Here is a 22300-nt window from a genome sequence, read left to right on the forward strand (position 1 = left end):
TTCTCTGGGATACTGTCTGCAGAGGTGCTTGGGCTTGGTTGCTAGCTTCAGTGGTTTGGGGTGGCAGGGTGTGGAGATCCATGTTGTAGGTGTGAATGGCACAGGGAGGGTGTGGTTCTGGAGCTGGCAGCTCTAGAAAAAGCTTCCTGATCTCCTGATCATGCTGGCTTCCTGGACAAAGTAAGTTTCTGAAGAGGTTGCCATGGCAGAATTCAGAAAGGTGATTTCCTAATCTTGGAAGAAGGAGCAGCTCCCTTGGAGGTCCTACTTCTGCAGGAAGCCTTCAGACATCATCTCTTAAAGCTCAGCCTACAGTCTGCTTCTTCAGTTCTTACAGTGACTCTCCAAACTACTTAATAGCCTGAAATAAATCCCTTTCTGTTGGAATCAGTTGAATGGATTCCGTTCTCAGAACCCAAACTGTGGACAATACAGAGGCACAGTCAGAACATGTCATCCACTGAAAAAGGTATGCTGATTGGATTGAGACCCATCGCTAATTTCATCAAGGAACGAGAGTGCCTTCTGATGTTTGTCTCCACTGGGATTTTACTAATGTAAGCATTAAGTTATAAACAAATCAGAAATCAACTCTGTCATGTGTGTGATGAAGGTAATACTGCTTTGGGGGCATGGAGAGTGACTTGGCTAGTGTTTATTTAGCATTGTTCAAAGGTGAAAAGCTCTGTATGTGTTAGATACTAATGTTCTGGTCACTACGGAGACATACACTGAAGTGGGAAGGGAAATCATTAATCAGATTTACTGTAACTCTGAGGATGCTCCCTCAAAGACAGCTCAATTCCCTGCATGTACTCTAAGCCAAGCAACTGTGGCTCATGTCTCCATTTCTTTGGATTTTGATGACAGGAACACTTTCCCTGAGAGGCGGACAATCAGTCTCCCTCCAGTGCCCCCAAAGCCAATCTTTCATTTACAAATGAATACACTGGCATGGGCTCTTTGGCAGTCTTTGAGCTTGGTTAGTGTGAAACTGTTTCCTAATGGCCAATTACCTCTGGATAAACATAAAATGGAATTTCTGGACATGCCCCACTGAGGACTAGACTTTGGATTTCTGGTGAGACCCCAAAGGCTCAGATATCACAGAAGACCTAGCTTGAAACAGAGAACATGTTTCTCTTTGCACAATCATCACTACAATGGTAGTTGATTGGAACAAGATTCTCAAGGGGCACTGAGGGGCTTCCTTAACTGGTCACAAAATTTAATGAAACAAGTGATGACTTGTAGGCCAACAAAAAAATAGTCAGGACAGCAGACTTGCTTGTCCTGAAGAATGCTACCCCTTCCTGCAAACCAAGCATGCTGGGACTGTGCAGTGTGTGTGTGTTAAAGATTCTTGCCCTCTGAAGCCATGATAACTTTAGAAAAGATATAGATGTTGCAGGAGTAATTTCTTTTTCTTTTTTTTTTTTTTTGAGATGGAGTCTCGCTCTGCCACCCAGGCTGGAGTGCAGTGGTGCTGTCTTGGCTCACTGCAACCTCTGCCTCTTCAAGTGATTCTCCCACCTCAGCCTCCCAAGTAGCTGGGATTATAGGCACCCGCCACCACACCCAGCTAATTTTTGTATTTTTAGTAGAAAGAGGGTTTCACCATGCTGGCCAGGCTGATCTTGAACTCCTGACCTCAAGTGATCTGCTAGCTTCAGGCTCCCAAAGTGCTGGGATAACAGGTGTGAACAACCACGCCTGACCAGAAGTTATTTCTTGATGGATTATTATTTTTTTTTCCTTTTATATACAATGGTTAGAAGACAATCACGTAGAAAGAGAACGATGGTAGCAAGATAGTATAATTTGAATCCGGATCACATACCTACATTAGAAAGTCCTCCTCTCTGGGTAATTTTCTCTATGGCTGTCTTCAGATCTCGAGAATTCATGTGTGTCTTGAGGTTAAAGTGAGTAGCAGGGTTGTCTCTGAAGAGTCAGAACAAGAAATACAAATTAGCTGGAAAGTTAATACCTTTGGAGGAAGGCAGAGATCATGGTTGATTCTTTTATATACATATAGAAGCTGCTTCAAAGCCTTCTGCTATGGCTTGTAAAATGTCCCATTGTGGACTGGTGTGTGTAGAGAAAAGGAGGCTATTTCAAGGCTCAGAAGGCGTGTCTTGACTGTGCCATTTCCTGGCTGTGTGATCTTGAGGAGACAACTTCTCTGGGCTTCAGATTCCTCGTGTAGATGAAAACATCGTTATAACACCCATATTGCTAATGAACGGGACTGTTGTCAAGTGGGATTTTGCAAATGTTAGGATCCCATCTGTGGAGTGCTCAGCGTTCTCAGCCTACCCCAGACTCCCCTCTCCAGAAAGAGAATCTCAGCTGTCAGCCACTCCCTGGGTTACCCTTAGCACTGGAATTGCATGTGAATAGTGGTACCAACGAGACCTCTCTCTGTTTCTCATCCTGCAACCGGGTGACACTACTCAAACTCATCTAGAAGGTCAACATCTATTTTGCTGAAGACTGAAAAAGATTAACTGGGGAGGAGTTGGAGTGAATTCAGTGGAAAAACACAATGAGAATCCCTCTCGAGAAATGAATCCCCACGAAGCGGCTGATCGGAGGGTATGGAGGCGTGCAGGAGGGCGGGTGTGTGTGCATCGCACCCAAGATGAGGTGTGAGATCACATCTCACAAAGCGCTGACACTCAGCCACAGGCAGTGCTGACTTCGTGGGCGTGAAGACCTGCGCGGTCACACAGGGCTCCATGCTCCAGAAGAGCCTCAGTCAGAAAGGCCCATGCTTGGCATTGTGCTCCGCTGCTGCCGTCTTGAAATTCTTCATCATTTTTGAACAAGCTGCCCTGCACATTATGTAGTCAGTACAGGCTAGAGGTTACTGTTTTCTTTTTTCTTTCTTTTTTTTTTAACATGGAGTCTCACTCTGTCACCCAGGCTGGAGTGCAGTGGCGCGATCTCAGCTCACTGTAACCTCTGCTGCCCGGGTTCAAGCAATTCTCCTGCCTCAGCCTTCCGAGTAGCTGGGATTACAGGCACCTGCTACCGCGCCTAGCTAATTTTTGTAGTTTTAGTAGAGACAGGGTTTCACCATCTGGGCCAGGCTGGTCTTGAACTCCTGACCTCGTGATCCACCTGCCTCGGCCTCCCAAAGTGCTGGGATTACAGGCATGAGCCACCGTGCCCGGCCATTTTTTTTTTTTTTGAAACAGATTCTCGCTGTGTCTTCCAGGCTGGAGTGCACTGGCACAATCTTGGCTCACTGCAACCTCCACCTCCCGGGTTCGAGTGATTCTCCTGCCTCAGTCTCCCAAGTAGCTGGGACTACCGGTGCGTGTCACCACACCCAGCTAATTTTTGTATTTTTAGTAGAGACTTCCTGGGCTCAAGCAATCCTCCCACCTCAGCCTCCCAAGTAGGTGAGACCACAGGTGCACGCCACCACACCCAGCAAATTTTTTCATTTTTTGTAAAGACAAGGTCTTGCTATGTTGCCCCTGGCTGGTCTTAAATGCGTGGACTCAAGCAGCTTATTGTCCTGTTTTGGCCTCCCAAAGTGCCAAGATTACAGATGTGAGCCACGATGCCTGGCCAAGAATACTTTTTAAAGTAGCCTTTATACAAACACCAGAAGTGGATCTAGGAAGAAACAGTTGTGGGCAGTTTCAGGTGGGAACCTCAAGGATGCTGACCATGGGTGGATTCTTAAGTGAGTCCTTGGGGACCGGGACAAGTTGTGCAGTCACGAGGAAACCAGTCACCAGGACCTGGGAGAGAGGAGAAAGTCTCTGCCTCCCCGCTTCCTTTCCTCCAACCCTGTTCTCCAAATTGCTCTCTATCTCAAAATGATCTATGTTATCCCCAGAGGGTGGCTTATCTACAAGGCAAGGAATGAAAAACAGAAAGAGTGGGCACCTTCAGGGAAGACAGGAAATTTAAAACAAGTTTAACCAAAGTGGGGCACTGGGGAAAAACCCAAATAGATGAAATTTCACCAGAGAAAAAACAAATTCTATGGTTGGGACTAAACAGAAACCAACAACACGGCAATCAGCAGAATGGGGAAATGTGGGTGTTGAGCTGGGCGTGACCTTCCTATCAACCTAGTGTGAAGTGTCTTGATCTGAGGCTAAAGTCACAAATTCAGGGAGGGGGAGTCACACAGAGGAGCACTGTGGCTTTCACTCTGTATTCTTCCCCTCGGGTTCTAGGGCTTATGGGTTCATTTTTAAAAAATTTTATTTATTTATTTTTTTCGAGATGGAGTCTTGCTCTGTTGCCCAGGCTGGAGTGCAGTGGCTTGATCTTGGCTCACTGCAACCTCTGCCTCCCGGGTTTAAGCAATTCTCCTGCCTCAGCCTCTGGAGTAGCTGGGATTACAGGTACCTTCCACCATGCCTGGCTAATTTTTTTTTTGTGTGTATTTTTAATAGAGACGGGGTTTCACTATGTTGGCCAGGCTGGTCTCGATCTCCTGACCTCGTGATCCATCTGCCTTGGCCTCCCAAAGTGCTGGGATTACGGGCATGAGCCACTGCACCTGGCTGGGTTTATATTTTTACAAAACAATTTCAGTAAATGCTATGTACACTTTTACTTATACAGAGCATCAGCCCCCATCCCTCAGGTCCTGGCCATTCCTCTATATACACTCATTCGCTTTTATTCCCTACCCTATACGTCTACTGTAACACTGGGAGTCCTGGCCCCCATGCTTCTGGCTGCCCCTAAGAATCCCTGTGTTGGTCTCTGCAGTGTTAGTTGAGTGGCCATCTGCTAGAGGACCCTTCAGTCCTCAGTTCTGCCCGCAAAATTCCCCTGCTTGGAAATCATCAGAAGTTCCCATTGCTAAACTTGATATTTTGGCTTTCAAAGCATCCATAATTTAATTTCCAACTATCATGTTAAGGCTGTTCTCTTTCTTATTCTCTCTTTCCCTCTCTTTTTTGGGATATTCCATGTTCTAGTCAAAATGAACTGTTCACCCATTCCCACTTTTCTAGCTTTGTGCATTTGCTCACTTCTTCTCTCATCAGGAAAGCCCCAATGGTGCCCACCCTCCAAGCTCAGCGACCCATCTCCCTTACCCCCAGCCCCAGCTGACAATCTCTCTGCCTGACTCAGCTTTCTCTAACCAACACCTTGCATAATATGTGGCGCCTACAGGCACTCAATTAACAGCATTAACATTTCTTTGTTCTATTTCTGTGCATCTCTAAACCTCTAAACTTTGGTGTTCCCTAGGGTGCTAGCCCCATCATGCATCTCTTCTTGGCTTATGCACATCCCTGGGAGATTTCATCAACTCCCAGGACTCAGAGACCATTCATGTGCCAAAAGCTGTCTGTGCACTGGTTGGTCCGCTTTCTTGAACCTCACATATATATAAAATGGCTTCCATAGAGCTTCCTCTGGAAGGCACCTCAGGTTAGATATTTCCAAACCTGAAGTCGTTTATCTTCCAAGCCTGATCCACCCAACCACCCATCTCCCCATCTGCCTTCCTCTCTGACTCACTCAGTCATCCAGCAGTGTGTGTTCCTGACACTCTCCTCATCAAATACCACGTCCTGTCAGACCTACCTATAAATATCTCTCATATTTCTCCCATCCTTTCTGTCCCCAAGTTTGGGCTTTCATCTCTTTCCTGGATATTGCCAGAATTTCCTACCTGGTCCTAACCAGGGCAGCTTCTGCGGTGGATGTTTTATCCAGTTGGCTCTAAGTGTTTCACAGAAGCAGATTAACTAAGAAGTTATAATGCCTCTTCCAAGAGGTCTAATTGTGTACAGTATTTGTCATTTTGTGATCTTCATCTTAAGAGGGCCCCCAAACTGTGTAAGCTTCAGAGTCCTTAAAGTCTGGATCTTCCCCTAGTGACCAAGGGTTATCAACATTTTCAGAGCCAAAAAAAAAAAAAATTGATTGAAACAAAAAAACATATTGGCTACAAAATGAAAAATTGCAAAATTGACACTGACAATAATAAATATGTAATTGTCCATCAAACATAATGTTATTTGTCCATTTTTTACATTAGTTATAATGTAAAACATTAATAGTAAAATTTTTAATTTATAAAAACTGAATTACATTTGAAAATGATTTGTGGGCTAGATTTTCTCACTTTGCACAATTTCCTGAGGGTGTCTGGTGACTGTCAAGAAATAGCAGCCAATCATAAATTAAACGTTGCTCATCGACAAATAATTTAAAAAGCAAAAATATAAAGGTTCCTTTCAAAAGTTTTTACAGGCCAGGCATGGTGGCTCACGCCTGTAATCCTAGCACTTGGAGAGGTCAAGACAGGAGGATCCCTTGAGCCCAGGAGTTGGAGACCAGCCTGGGCAAACAAACACAAACAAACAAACAACAACAAAAAAAACTAAAAAAAAAAATTTTTACAGAAAAAAAGTATTTAATGTTGAACCTCTTCACTTAGTCATTTTCATTTCAATATTCTTAATATTGATCATTAAGGTGCTGTCTTGATGTTGATCACTTTATAGAGCAATGTCGATTCCCTGTCTCTTTCCCATACCACATACACAGCTGAGTCTTGTTAGTCTTGGCAGTTATGTTCTATAAAGTTGCAGTTGCCATGAGCGCTGAATTAGCAAGTACTGAGCCATTCCTTCCGATGGAAATACAAGATTTGGTTCCTGTGAGCCTCTGGTCACAACATTTTCATCAACAGAACAATATATAACCTTGTTTTACATGTGTTTTTCTTTGAAGACATTGAATTTAATATATGCTTCTTACAAATAATTAATTATATGCAGTATAGCTTTATAATAAGATATTAGCTGAGAAGGTTTACCATTTTCCTGAATTTGGATAACATGACCATAAATTTCTTTGGCTTTTAGCCTTACAACTATGCTGTCCACTATGTTTTTTTTTTTTTTTAATCAGTCATCATCTCATGAATTCATAAGTTTAGCCTCTTTTCCATAGCTTCATCACACCCTTTAGATGTTATTTCAGTACTTTCTGGAGTGGACTCATATACAGACTAGCAAATTTCCTCTTCTTTTTCTGAATGTACCAAATTATTGATTCATTAACCTTGAGCTCACAACCAATAGCATTGTCACTCATGTCTGAACAAAGCTAATTGAACACACTTGTTTTCTCTGCAAGCCACAACCCAGCTTCTTGCACTTAAGAAACCTAGATAGCATTTCAGCACTACATTTGGAGTCCATTTTAAATAGCAAAATCACCAAAGACAAGCACAAAAATGTAAAAAATGTGGCACTAAAAAAAGACTGCAAAAAGTACACTTGAAGAGAGTTGAAATAAGAAGGCAGAGTGGGCTGGGTGCCTGTAATCCCAGCACTTTGGGAGGCCGAGGCAGGCGGATCACCTGAGGTCAGGAGTTTGAGACCAGCTTGATCAATATGATGAAACCCGGTCTCTACTAAAAATACAAAAAAATCAGCCAGGCGTGGTGGCATGCGCCTGTAATCCCAGCTACTCGGGAGGCTGAGACAGGAGAATCGCTTGAACCCGGGAGGCGGAGGTTGCAGTGAGCTGAGATCGCGCCAGGGCAACAAAATCCAGCCTGGGCAACAAGAGCGAAACTCCGTCTCAAAATAACATAACATAACATAACATAACATAACATAACATAACATAACATAACATAACATAAAATGAAGGCAGAGTGTTGTCTTGTTTGACCTTAGCTGGGAAGATATGTATCAGGTGACTCTATTTTTTTCCCCCACCTCTATACATGTCCAAAAAATGACTGCAAAAGTTCCTGGAATTACAAGTTTGAGGTTACAAATAAATTTAAACTTTAAGGAGTAGGCAAATTTGCATATACAGAATCCAGAGATCGTGAGGATCGACTGTAACCTACTTGAGAACAGGCACTTTCTCCTAGCTTCCAATCCCTAGTGCTTAGCATCCAGGAGGTACTAAATAGGTAATTGTGAAATAAACAAATGGAAGAAAGAAAGCTCAAACGTCCTCTCCTCTCTCGGTTCATCCCCAGTGGAGGTGAACACTCTACTTCCGAGCTCTACACTGACCACCCCTTGCTTCTATTACATCCCAGATGATGAATCCATCTTCAGAGGCATACAGATGAGCTACTCATATAATGAATGAATAGCTGCTTCTAATTTTTTTAACGGTATTTCTTTTAAAAATACTGCCTCCCTGGATGGATTGTGAGGTCCTAAAGAACAGAACCTCTACCACATTTATTTATTTAAATAGATTGAAAGGTTGGATCAGAGGACCTCTGAAACCCTTTCTGATTGCTAAAATTATAATTAGGGGCAAAGGCATGGAGCTCATCCACCAAGGGAATTAAAGGCAAATGTAATCAAACCACTTAGATGAATTTTTCATCAGATCCTCCACAAATGACCAAGGGCGCAGTACATGGCAAACACTTAATAAATATTTGTTAAATTTCACTCTAATCATAATAATGAATAATAAATCATTAATCTGCAGTCCGTGGCAGGTCTCAGGACCAGAGTATATGTCCTTTTCCGAGATACATAGGCTGATGGCCTGATTAACTCTAGCCTGGTTACTCTTCAGACTTGGAGACTGTTTTAAAAGTTCAAAGAGGTATGCCACTAAATTTTTACGCAAGCAATCTTTTAATTTGTAATTTTATTACAGGTTCTTATTAAATGCAAACACAAAATTTTTTTCTAGGGAATATCAAAGATTTCCTTTGAAAATAAGAGAAGAAAACATAAAGGTTGATAGCTCAAAGAGAAAATTTAGATTGTTCTGTGTTTGGAGGAAGACCTAGGATTAATGAAGAGGAATGACAGGGAGCCAGAAGTTGGCCATGCCTAAAAAGAAGGAATTTGTGTAATAGTAAATGGCTATGCTGCAAATGTTTAAGAAGCAAACACCTGTCAGAAATGGGCACAGGTGTTTGATTCCTAGGAAGGCTTGAGGGCTAGGGACAGGGAAATTGGATGGATCATCAGTGTTTCCAGACCTACCTGATGATAAAACTCACCTAAGGCACTTACTAAACTATATAGGTTACCATTCCTCTCCTTGAAAGAAAATCCATGGGGCTGGGAGATCCAGGTGATTCTTATTGTCAGGAAAGTTTGTAAAGCTCTGGATTCTAGAAGCCTTCTGAGGCCCTTTCAGTCCTAAAGTACCTATTCTGTTTAAGCCCCAGGGTCTACTGGTTTACCCCATGACACTCTGAGTCACACAGAATGAGCCTCTCAAATGGATTTTTGTGCCAGTAGAGAAATATTAACTAATCATAATTCCCTCCAATAAGAACTTTTCTAAACTATTTTCTCAAACAAGCCATCAACTTAAGGTTACAATCAAATAACATAACTATTTAGCCTTTTAATTGTTTTACTAGCTAATATGTGATGCTTTATGGACTTAGTCAATGAGATGGACCATGCCTGTAAGATCAGGAGGATGTTTCAGGTCACATGCCAGTGGCTGCAGACTTGTCCCTTGAGGGTATTACCTGGCTCAGATGGAAAATCATTCTGCCCCCATCCCTTCAGACAGCTATGAGCTCTGCTAGAGCAGCTATGACCAGCCCAGGGTACAGTGGCCCGGGCCAATCTGCTGAGGGACTTCGCACAACTAGCCCTCGATGAATAGGAACTGGTCTTTTCCACATTTCCCAGCATCAGAGAAGGAGGAGCAGGGTCTTATAATCAAATTTCATTTTTAAGTGACTGGGTTTTTTTGTTTTCTGCAATAACTATGAGAATTCCACTCATCTACCAAAAAGGGTAGAAAATTGAGCTGCATGAACCTCTTCCTGCTGGAGTAAATGTGAATCACGTGCAATATGCTGATCTGAGAGCCACTCCTGAACAAACTGGCTCATCAGCTGCTAATCTGCAACCACATCACAGGGCTCAGTGAGTGCTGGGGAAGTGGGGCATCTTGGCAACAGAGCTTCCCAAGCTCAGATGTGCATCTGATCACCTGGGGATCTTGTTAAAATGTAGAGTCTGACTCTGTAGAACCCAAGTGAGGTCTGAGGTTCTGCATTTCTAACAGCCTCCCAGATGATACTGTGGATCACACTTTGAGTAGCAATGTCTTAGAGGATGCTTTAGTAATAATAATAATAATAATAATAAAAATCAGCAATGGGGCTTCCAGTGATAAGACGAAGGGAGGAAAATAAATAAGAAGTCTAGAGAAGGGAAATGAAAGGCAGAGAAAGGGAGGAGGGTGGAGCTCCCCCAGCCCTCTGGACTGGCCACTGCGGGGGTCAAGGGGCACTGGGGGACTGGGCTTCACTGGAGGACAGCACAGGCCCATGAGAATATTCTGGTCTTCACTCTGGTTGCACCACAGAATCAGCTGGGGAACTCTAAAAAATAATGATAGCTGGGCTCCACACTCAGAAAATCTGATTTAACTGATGTGAAGTTTGGTCTGGGCATCTGGAATTTTAGGAGCTCCCAGCTAGTTCTATTGGGCATCACAGTGGCCATCTGCTTCTCTGGGGGAAGACTGATCTCAGGGACCCCAGATAAACCCAGTTGATGTGTGAGGAGAGCTGAAAGGGGAGGGGTGGAAGTCAAGCGCAGTTGTTTGTATGTACCTCCAGGAGCTCTGCATGATAGGGAAGAAAAAGCATAGGAGGAAGAAGAAAAACCTCAGAATCTTATGATTCTTGGGCAAATTGTATTCACAGTTGACTTGGCCTTGAGACTCTGTGTTCCTGAGGAGTGTGGCTTGTGGGCCTCACCTGCCTGTCTCTCAGAGAGGAGAGAAGTGGCATGGTGGGGTCTTTGCAAGGGGCACTAGGCCTGGAAAATCAGGCCAGGCAGGTGATGGGGAGCTGTTCTAAGATCTTGAGAATTACAGATTAAAATACCAACCTCTGGGCCTCATCCCCTTGCCAGATTCTGGTTTAATAGGTCTGAGGCGGGACCCAGGCATCAGCATTTTAAAAAGCTCCCCAGGTAATGCCAACATGAAGTCAAGGCCCAGACAGCCCCTTCCTGCTCTGAAGTCTGAGGGTGGGTGCTGTAATTCACCTCTGCCAGCCCCCATCCCAGCTGCGTTTCATGCCCCAGCCCCTCCCACTCCCTTTTTTTTGGCTGCAGACTCAGAGAATGAGACAGAGTGGTCCTCGTTGCCAGTTGTATTAGCTTCCTATTGCTGTTGTAACAAATGATCATAAACTTGTGGCTTAAACAACACACACTTAGTTGAGAGTTCCGGAGGTCCCAAGTCCGACGTGGGTCTCCATGGCTGAAACCAAGGTGTGGGCAGAGCTGTGCCCGCTCTCTAGAGGCTCCAGGGAGAATCTGTTTCCTGGTGTTTCCCAGCTTCTAGAGGATGCCTGCACTTCTTGCTCATGGCCCTTTCCTCCATCTTCAAAGCTAGCAATGTCACATCTCTCTGACTATGCTTCCATCGTCACACCTCCCTTTGAATGACAATAGCTGGGAAAGGTTCTCCACTTCTAAGGACACGTGTGGCTACACTGCAACATCCCTATAATCCAGGAGAATCCCCCCATCTCAGAGTTGTTAAGTTTAATCACATCTGCAAAGTCCCTTCTGCTGTGTGAGGTAAAACATTCACGGTTTCCAGGGATTTGGACATTGACAACTTTGGGGTCATCATTTTGCCTAACATACCGGACACGGCATTTTGCTTCTTCCCCTCAACTCTGACTGTCCTGCACTTGGTGGCTCAGCCGACCTATGGAAGCTGCTCTGCCCAGCTGAATGCATGACCACGAGTCTTCAGTCCACAGGCTGAGGTTGGGTGGGCTGAAAGTGAGAAGACTAAGAAGATGCGGCCAATTCAGAGCCACTCACTAAACCACAGGACAGCTATTATAGACTCATGAGCAAGGAAAAGTCTATTTGATTTTCAAATGAAGAAAAAACCAACAGTTCCCTTCATCCCACAACTGTTTCCAATTTTGATATCCTAGGGTTGATTACAAAGAACGTGTGCAATTATGTTCCATTTATACTGAGATAGGGGCCTGAAATGAAAGTGTAGTGAAGGTCTGGAGGACATTTAGCACCTGTGGGTCTGGGATGCAGCTCAAATGCAAGGTGTTTGGCCATGTTACTAGAGTTCACCTAATGGCTTGCCCTGGCTGTTCTTTCATTGACTCTTTCCGTGTTCCTGTCGGTATTAGGTGCAATTATAAGCCTTTTGGTTGTATAATTTGAACTTAGAATTCATGTGCAAGACAGGGGCTTGATCCTTGGCCTTTTGTCTGCACATGACGTCTCAGTCTTTAGGAGGTGAAAAGTAGCAATTATCAGACTCTTTCCTGGCAGATGAGCGAAATCTCTGCTTTCAAGACAATTTTGTTTGACATTTTAGGGATTAACCCAAGACTAATATTTGTCCTCTGCCCCAGTCATGCATTTAGCTGTGTGTTCTTGGGAAAGTCAGTCAACCTCTCTGACTCTGTATCAAAAGCTGCCTCTATTCCTGGAGGCATGTGATGAGGATGGTAGGAATGCTGTGGTTGCTGACAGGTTAATGTGATTGTGGGTTATGGGCCCTGCAGGTGGAGAACATGGGAGAGGGTGCTTGCCCAGTTCCACGGTGGTTGAGACTTCTGTTGGGCCCAGACCAGAGGTAGGAACTCAGCCAGTGCAAAGTGAAGTTATGGAGGAGCAGAAACCAAGATCCTGGCAAAGGATGCTGGTCAGCTGAGAGAAGATCAGAATGGACAGGCAGAGAGGTGTAGAGACGCAGGCAGAGAGGGAAGGGGATGGCCAATGACTCATCAGTCCTGTGAACACTCTCCTTTCCATGAATCTCCTTTCACCTAGGCTACCTGGAGTGGTTTTCCGTTCCTTGTACCCAAAACGTCTTTGAGTAGGAGACTGAGGAGTCAAAATGTTTGCATTTTGTAAATGAGACCATTTTTATAGGTCTTATATTTTTCTTTACCTTTTTTCCGGTTAATATTTAGTATGAGTCTTTTAACTTCTAAATTTGTCTTTCAAGTTCTAAATTTAAAAGTCTAAATTCTGACTCAGCTCTCCTAAGGAAAACCCAAGGAAAGAATCTTCCAGGAAGCTGTGTGGACCAGGGGCAGTGGTAACGGAGGGGAGAAGGTAGGGAAGGAGCACTGAGCTCTGGAGTCCTCCTCCCTTGGCCAGGTCCTTCTCAACTTGAGTCTCTCTTACCAGTGCTAGTTCTCGATGAGGCGGTCATTTGTTTGTAGGGCCTCATTTCCTCACTACAACACAAAGAGGTAGAATCAGGTGCTCTGAAGGCCTCAGGCTGTGATTCCAAGAGTGCATGGATGATTTTAAGGCGGAGCAAAGAGGGCGTTAGAATCTGGTGAGAATCCAAATCACCAGGATGCCCCACTCCCTTCCTCTGTATGCACTCATGCATACAGCGGGGATTGAAGGGGACCATCCGGGAGAGGAAGCTGGGTAAGTGAAACCTACAGCAGTTTCTGCTGAATAAATGTGTCTCCCCTCAGCCTCATCACACCCTTCTCAGGCAGCCCTCTCATTTGTTTTGTTTCCCACGTTCCACGGATGGATGTATCACCTCTGTGCAACACATCAATTCATCATTGATCACCCCACCTCCTGGGGACCCTGAGACTGAAAGGAAGGGAAAGGCAGTTATCTGGTCTGTTAGTCCCACATTCATTTACTGGATGTCTTCTGAATACAGAGCTGGTCACTGAATTACAGGACACCAGGGCTGGCAGAGCCCTAATAAATCATCTGGTCTGACCCTCGTGCTATGCAGATGGCAGCACTTACAAGGAGAGGTTAAGTGACTGGCTTAAGGTCACACAGAGGAGCTAAGGCCTGAATTCAGATCACCCGTCAGTGGTTCATTGCGCTTTCCACTCCACCATGTTGCTGGGGGAGGGCGAAGATGATAGATTAACTTATGTGAGCATAAAACAGTGGAAAACACACACATTCCCTAAGTGCTCCAAATTAATAAGAACCCTGTGAAAAAAGGCAGACACAAGGGATTTTTTTAGATAGTAAAACTGAAAAGCATGGGGGTAAACTCTTGCTTGTGAATGGCGATCACATTAGGAATATGTGGGGAAAATGTTTTGGGGGAAGGCGTCTTTATTTTTCTTCCTTCCCTGCAACATTTGTTCTCTAATCCATGCTCTCATCAGCAACACTATTCTCATGCCATTTTTCTTTACCCTGACATATTTATCACCTTATTTTCATATTATACTATAAACCTTGGTATATACAAGCTTTTAAAGCAGCTATTTTTAATGCAAGATAACACACCAAGCTTTGAGCCCCCCAGTAAAATTGACTAAGGACATTTGGCATTAAAACGCTTACGTTTCCTCTCTAGTAAAACCTGTCATCCATTGGCTATCTGTAAAAAGTAACACAGGAATGAAAATGGGTTGGCATTTTGAAACCAAAAAATACCCCCTAAAACCGCACTTTTCTTATTTCAACTCAAAAACTTCAAGATAGATCACCTGAGCTTGAGAGGTGACATTTGCAGCAATGGGTTATTTTTATCTAATTGAGTGTGACTACATACAAGTGCCAGTTAACTCATCTATTAATTTTTCCTGACAGGAATAGAAGGTAGTATCGAATGTGTTATCGGAATTAAATTCTAAAAACACAAATGTTGTAGGTTCTTATGAAAATAAAGCATTTTATTTATTTCTCTTGACAACTCAAAAATAAATATTCGTCTCTTTGACAGAACAACCTTGGTTAAAATGAAACCTCTGAAGGTGCTGGAGACCCCGTGGGTATTGTCAGGTATGGATAGTTTCTTTTCAGGAGGGTGAGTAAGCTGTGACTGCACTTCTGAGCAACAGGCACCAAAGGTTATGATGGTTTCCACTTCCATCACCCCTTCCACACCCACTGGTCCTTTGTAGAAGGCGTGATACCCATCCTGCCCTCAATGATTCTTGGTCAAAAGGCTACCTATTTAAGATGTGTGTATAAATTTAAGATTATGCACGCTTGTTCTTTTGATTATTTATTATCAATATCTGTATATCTGTTTCAGTGAGAAACCTATTCATATCTGAAATAAGAGTGATTTGTTACCGCCAAATAAAAGATTGAGACTGGATGTCAACATGTACCCTCCATTTCTACCCTAAGTAAAATAATAGAGCAGGTTGGGGAAAGCCATCTAGGTGCTCAGCTGACTGACGGGGGCCATCTCTCTTCCCACCCATTCTTCCCCATTGCCTGGTGAGTTTTTCCAGTACCAGTGCAGGGGCCTAAGGTTATGTGGAGAAAAGAGAAAATACAACCTAAAGCACCATGTTCTCTAGGCGTCTAACCTATAGATGGATAGGTTGTAGCACAGGGTGGAGTCCCTCAAACAAATGCTCTAATAGTCAGGGTTGAAAGCAGATCCAACCTTCTTGATCTACAGATGAGGAAACTGACAATCAGAGAGGTGAAGGCCTAGCCCAAGGCCACACAGCTGGTTATTGGCTAAATTAACACTCACACCCATCTCTCCTGTTTTCCAGACAAATAAATATTCTTGAGTGCAAATGCCATCTACTTACAAGTGTTTTTTAATCTGTCCCTTCCTTCAGGAAGTCTCAGATTTCTTAAAGGCATCTGGATTCCTTCAGTTTTCTTCATGTACATTTGCATTAGGGAAGAGAACAAATCTGTGCTCAAGGACATGTTAGTAATATTTGTGGCATAAAATTAAGCACATGGCATGACTTCCTTCCTGGATTCAGAACATTAACTGTACTTACCCATACTGGACAACACCCATCAGTGGACCGGCAGGGCCAATGTCGAGAGCTTGGGCAACAGCAGCCAGGAGCTGCTTCTGGATTCGGAATCGCCGTTTGCCAATGCTAGTGCTCCCATCAATTAAAAACGACAAGTCAATTTTGCAGTCTGCAGAATGGAAAAAGACTCTATTATTCTCATGATCTCTCACTGCATTTACCTGGGCATCTCTTGTTCCTCTTTCTCCATCAGAGCCCCCTGAGAAATGAAAAGAAAGGGAAAAAGAGGTAGGAAGATGCAGGGTATATTTATTTACATCCCACAGGGGTTTCCCTGAGCACCAGGGTCTTGGACACTTGGGCTAGTCCTTATTTCCATAACTGTTTAAAACTCTATGTATCTGCCACAATTATGGGTTTCAGAAGCAGCAACATCCTAGCCAAGCTTGGGAAGGCTGTCAATGGTTTCCTAGGCTAAGATCTTGTAAGTGCAGACTCCCCGTTGTGAGAATTCATCAAGACTGAATCTCAAGAGCGTGTGGCTTTTTGCTCTCATCCTAACTTTTTAAAAACAAGTGTTGGATTTTTATAAGGTATGAGAGATCTGCAAGGCCAGCACTGAGGGAGGGCAGGAATTATAGAATAAGAAATTGATATCAATCTTCTCCTTCATTTCCCTGGGCGAGGGAACCAAAGAAATTATCTACATATATGTATAGGATGTCAACCCTTGTTCGTAGCTTAGATTTTTTTTCTTTCTTTCTTTTAGTTGTGATGAGGACTAGGATAGTTATTCTGGCTTAGGATCTCTGGATCTCTGTGGATATATGAAGGTTATAAGAGAGGTAAAGGGATGGATGGGCTGCAAGCTCTTTTCACCCTTTCAAACATCAAAAGGAACTAGTGAAAGGCCACATGGGCTAATGGAAATTAGTGTTTCCTTTGCTGTAGACAGGAATGATATCATCTCAGTATAAAACTGACTATTCATTGCTGATCAGAGGTTCTTATTGGGAGCTATAGATACCTTTGATTAGTAAAAAGTGAAAAATAAATTATTTAACAGTTGCAATTTAGAAGAAAAAATGTTTCAAAACAGAGCCCCATGTAGGAAAAAAAGAAAAAAGAGTGAGTAAAGTTGGAAATTTCTAGGTTGGTGTATCCAAGAGGACACTGGGGCACTGCCCGTTGTGGGTGGGGAGCAGCGGCCAGACAGGCCTGCACCTCTCTAATCTGCACACAACCACCCATGTTCTCTACGGTGCATTGTTGCCACAGAGCTGGAGTCTTCCCATTCTTCAGGAGGAGAAGCTCTGTAGGTGGAGAGGGTTGTTGCTGGTTTTAAAAAATTGTTTTAAAGATGAAAGCAATAAATGAACGTGAGTTGACAAAGTTTTGAGCAGAAGAATTGATGGAAATATTTATTGCTGAGTGCTACTGCAGAACTGTGATTAGGAGAAAAGTTATACCTGAGAACGTGTTTTATTATCTTGCAGTGTTGCATGGCAATCAAAACCAGGGAAGTAGGAGATGAGGGGGACCCGTCTGGGACTGGCTGACTTCACTCCATCTAGAATCAGGGCACCTGTTTGTACCTTGGCTCAGTAGCAAATCTCAAAAGAAAAGCTTTTACCTCCTGTCTGCCTGGGCGTTCAGTGCCTACCGATTCATCCTTTTCAACTGGCTTCCCTTGTCCTTTGCTGTCCCCAAACTACCTATACCCAAGCATGATCTTCAGATGAAGAATGAAAGAGGCAAATAAAGTCCAGAAGCAGAGTTTAAAAATGCCACTAAAACCTGGGGTAAAGGAAAGGAGAAGCAGCATGTGATTCTCATATGCAGCTTATCGTGTTGTTGATTCCCAAGCAAGGCCAACTCATTTTTTTTCTGGCGGGGCTTGCAGTGTGAATTGTTGCCAGCAGGTGGCAGTGGAGTTCTTCAGGGTTTGCCGCCTACTAGCACCTACAGTTTGCTAGACTCTCAGGCTCCACCCAAACCTACAGTCAGATGTGCATTTTAACAAGATCCCCAGGTGATTCCTGTGCACAGTAAAGTTGGAGAAGTAATCTTGAGGTGGAGTTTCCCTTCCAGATGTCAGCAGATTAGTTCAATATGCCTTTTGGAATAAAGTATTTTTGGGAACAAGTGTTAATTAGAGTAAGGGCCAAAGGGGATTTTCTTTTTACATGAATGAAGTACCTGGATATTGTAGCATCTATTTTGATTCCTCACAGGCAGTTTTTCTCCTTATTTCTTACATCTGGAATTGTTTTCAGGATTAATGTATTCATCTTATACTTAGGTCTTAAGAAGGTGAGCTGTTTCTCTATTTGCTTAATTCTCTTTACTCACTAGCCTGATGGCTGATACCACAGTTACCTTTGCTCCTCTTTTAAATGACAATGGCTCCAGCTCAGGGCATGTTTTGACTGAGACCCATGGCTTTCTTATATAGAGGTGAAAACATTCTGATCTGAAGATGCCAACATCAATGCTAACAGGTAGAATTGGGTTATGCAATGTTCAGTGTGAGCAATTTATTACGGCTACAGAAGAGATCAGAGGTTGAAAGTCAAGGAAGAGAAAGTAAGATACAGTATCTATGGGAATCACTCTACCAATGTATTTAATTACTGTAGTTTCCTTCAACATGGTACCATTTTATAGATTAATGTTTTGTGTTGTCCAATACATCAGGCCAGTGTTTCTTAACTCTGGATACATACCAGAGTCATGTACATATCAGGGTTGCTAATGCAGCTTCAACAAATGAAGACTCCTGGGATTCACTCTGTACAGTGCTTCTCAAGGGTAAATGTGCAAAGGAATCAATCACTGTAGAACCAGCAGGTCTGTGTTTCTAACAAGCTCCCTGGTGATGCTGATGCTGATTCTGCTGGTCTCCAGACCACACTTTGGGTAGCAAGGTCTAGGGAGAACCTGATACAGTAGGTATGAGGCAGGAAGGTGGGCATCTTTAATAATGTCTTCAGGTGATTCTCATATGCAGCAAGGTTGAGCCTCACTGTCCACTGGTGGCTGACTAGTAGTGACTTTCTAGAGGAATATGCAGGTGCTTTCTTTCCATACCTTGCAGGCTACTACTATGTCTTTCTCATTTTCCTTGTTTTTCTCTGGTTCTTCCTTTCTGATATCCTCAGGTGGTTTCTCCTCCACCTAGTGTTGTTCTCCAGGCTTAAGTCTTCTGTATCTTCTTACTTTACTCTGTCTCCCTAAGTCACATTTTCTGTTCTCATAGCCTCGGTTTCAAACCATAGCTCATCGTCTTACAACTCTAAATTTCTGATTGGGCTGTTCCTTCTGAACGTCAGACCTGGGTAGTCTTCTCTCTACCAGATCAAGTGTCTTGAAGAAAATAATAGACATAAACCTGCTTCATTCCCAGTGTTCCTCATTGTAGTACCATTTACCTAGTCACTCAACTCATCTTTAACTTCTCCCTCTCTCGAACCTCCATCTTCAATCTTATAGATTCTCCCTTCTCTGTATTTCTTGAATATGCCCATTTATCTTCATTTCCACTTCCAACTCCGAGTTCTGGCCACCATCATTTGCACTAGACCATTGCCCCTGCTAACCTGCCCATCTCCTCCTTTCATCCGTCCTTGTCTTTCTGTTCCATCCCATTCTTTACCCTGTTGCCATAGTGATGTTAAAACATTCTGATCCTCTCCCCCTCATGCACGTAGACAGTTTATATCCTTCAAAAGCTTCCCTTTCCCCTTAGAACAAGGTGTCAGAAGAGAGGAGATAAATAGATCCACGGTAGGAGAGAGGCAGGTTTGAGTGGGAGTGAGTGGGAAGAAAGGAGAGAGCAGTTCAGATGTCAAAGACACCGTGGGTTTCTAGTTGTCAATTAACTTACTTGGATCTCCCAGGGATACTGGCTCCAAAGACTGTGTGCTCAATTCTTCTTTTGGAACAAGCCCTGGAAAGAGCAGTAAAACTTTTGGTGACTTACAAGGACAGGAAGCAGCTGGCTTTACCCCACAGGAGGGGACATAATGGATATTCACACCCAGCTTGGGGGCTTGGCTTAAAGCTAACTGTGCTTTTCTTTACATTACCCCCATCCTGAGAAAAATAATAAATTAATATTTACTTACAGCCTATCAAAAACATAGTACTCTGCTGGGGGATTTGAAATCAGGAGACTTGAGTTCTGTTCTTGTTAATTTATTCTTTATTCTGAGCCTTAGTTTTGTCATCTGAAAGTGTTAAGCACTTGGCCCTTGTAAATTATGTCTCTGTAAAATTCTGAAAATCTTGAGCCACTGAATGTGTCTTGCTCGAATAAATCTCCACTGTGCCAAGATCATGTAGGTCCTCAGTCAACATTTGGTGATTGAGACAATGAACGAAGATGAGTAAGGCACAAGGAAGATAATCTAATGAGGATTGGATGTGGACTGGAGGAAGACAGTTTATTTAAAAGTAACCCAAATAAGAGGGCTTAAAATGCAATTCCTCCCTCCCAGGTGTTTGAGACTAGAAGTAGAAATTCAAAAAGGTTTCATGCTCTCAGAAGCTGTGTGTGTGAGTTGCATTTCAGCCTTGGGGAACGGGGTGTCTTTAGAGCCATTTACATGGGAGCCAAGTTCATAAATATACCGTTTAAAGAAATAAAGACAATAAAAGCGAATCCTTTTAGGCTTGGTAACACGAATGGGCTTCCCAGGCAGAGCACGCTTGCAGCACCGGAAGTGAGTCTCCCCGTTTTTAGGATGCCCGGAATTTCCGGGATTCCACGGAGTGAAGGAAGGTGCGGGGGTCTTTGCTCGCGCTTGGCTGCAGTGAGCTTTCCACTGGCTTGTTATTTTTTCCAGTTTGCAAAGCACATGATTTCATCCTTCCGTTAAAGGTCAGCTAGCTCATCCCACTTCCTCACATCATTTTAAACATTCACTTTGGGTGGCTAACAGCATTTCTCAGCCAGGAGCCTGTCGTGGAAACGCCCCAAGACTCTGCGTTGGAGGAAGGGGAGAAGTACAAGTTCAGAGGCGGAGTCCTCTCCTTCACCTCCTTCTTCCCCTACCAGTACAGTCTTCCCTCCCATGAAGAGCTGGAAGGTCTTGTTTGTTGGAGTTTCAAATATTTAATGCAGTACGCAGCAAACAACACCCATTCTTGTGAAGGGAAAACCTGAAAGCCATTTTGCAAAGGAGGAAGTGGAGTTGGAGGAAGTTAAAGTGTGCTGCCAGATGGAGTGAGGGTCCAAACCCATTTTGAGGGTGGGAAACTAGCTCCCTTCTGGCTTTTTGTCTTCACGTTTCCTCTCTCCCTTTTGTTATCCAGTATTGCTCCTTACCCCAGGCCTCCCTAGGGAGGGAGTTTCAATGTGCCCTTTGTAGGACCCTTAAATCAGAGGCGGGAGCCATTAGAAATCCTAGGCTAGTGGAGCTCGGCTGCTCTGCCAGCTGGATTATTAGACCCTTAGTTCTGCTATCCTGTGCATCTTGATCCACGCGTGGCTGAGAGGTTGGGCTGTATAATTACCTTCATCTAAAAGGACCGATCCAGGTTTCCATGAGTCCATCTCTCCTGATTTTCAAAATTGAAAAGAAACAAATTTGTTACTTTAAACCAAACCAGCAGAAACTGTTGAGCGAATTGCCGGGATGATAAAGTTTCCCAGTTGTGTCCGAAAGTTCAATAAAAGAACAGAGGGCCAGAATTTTGGATGAAGCAACCTGAAATCTGTATGATTTTTTAAAATCTGAAGCTCTTAAAGTCAAAGGCATAAATATCTTTACTAGTTTCTTTTTCATTATGCACCAAAATCTTGGAATAATGGGAATCCTCGGATTCAAAAGGAACTAAAAGTTCATCCACTCCAAACCACCTCCCAACCTGTTTTTGCAACATCCCTGGCCTGTGAGTGGCTGGCTAGTGCTTGAATACCTCCAGAGACAGGGGATTCATTACATATTCAACCAAAGTAGTAGATTCCTTCTTGCACTATTGAGACTGAATCTTTTGCCCTAAATCCTTTCCGATCTATCCATACATCCACACTTATTAAGCACTCACTATATGCCTAATATCGTTCTAGGTACATTTGTCCCACCTGTTTGAATTCCCTTCCTTGGAACTACACTGAACAAATACGGCCCCTTCAGGGAATCCGCTTATTTCCTGAGATTCTGCTTCTCACTGTGTGACTCAAGCAGAATAAAGGAAAGTAGCACCTGGACCTGTGTGCAGTAAGTTGTTTAATGACCTTCACCACAAACTGGTGCTAATGAAGTAGAAGGGGTGGAGGGGAGAGGGAGAGTCTTATCCAATAATCTCTGATGTTTTTTGGAAAATCATGGCTGAGAGGGGCCCAGGGGCAGCACAAATGTGTCAGGAAGCCTTATAACACAGAAATGGCTGTTTCCTTTTCTTTCTGCCTCTCTCCCTCCTTTCCTCTCTTTTCCATGTCTCTCCTCCCTCCCTCCATCCCACCCTCCCTCCTTCTCTATTTTAGCTCAGAAAGTTGACAGCATGATCAACTGTTTTATTTCTTAAAGGCTATCAGCTTTTCTGCCAGCTGAAATTACTAACACACTGAAAAAAGGTGATATTTTTCTTTATGTG

At 43.5% G+C, this 22300-nt stretch overlaps 1 protein-coding gene across 3 annotated transcripts in view; it reads right to left on the reverse strand.

Annotated features, from left to right (window-relative positions):
• The window catches only part of VIT (vitrin), a 148376-nt gene that overhangs the window by 11621 nt on the left and 114455 nt on the right, over nt 1-22300 (reverse strand). For 2 of the 3 annotated variants that reach the window (XM_054474893.2, XM_063648816.1), the window contains 4 exons: nt 21218-21262; nt 19587-19649; nt 15722-15869; nt 1841-1944 (listed from right to left, as the gene is read on the reverse strand). In XM_054474893.2, the coding sequence (XP_054330868.1) occupies nt 1841-1944; nt 15722-15869; nt 19587-19649; nt 21218-21262 (360 nt within the window). The remainder of the gene's footprint in view (nt 1-1840; nt 1945-15721; nt 15870-19586; nt 19650-21217; nt 21263-22300) is intronic. The other variant, XM_054474894.2, reaches the window with a different exon arrangement.

Source organism: Pongo pygmaeus, chromosome 12 (assembly GCF_028885625.2).
Source record: "Pongo pygmaeus isolate AG05252 chromosome 12, NHGRI_mPonPyg2-v2.0_pri, whole genome shotgun sequence".
Classification (NCBI taxonomy): Eukaryota; Metazoa; Chordata; class Mammalia; order Primates; family Hominidae; genus Pongo; species Pongo pygmaeus.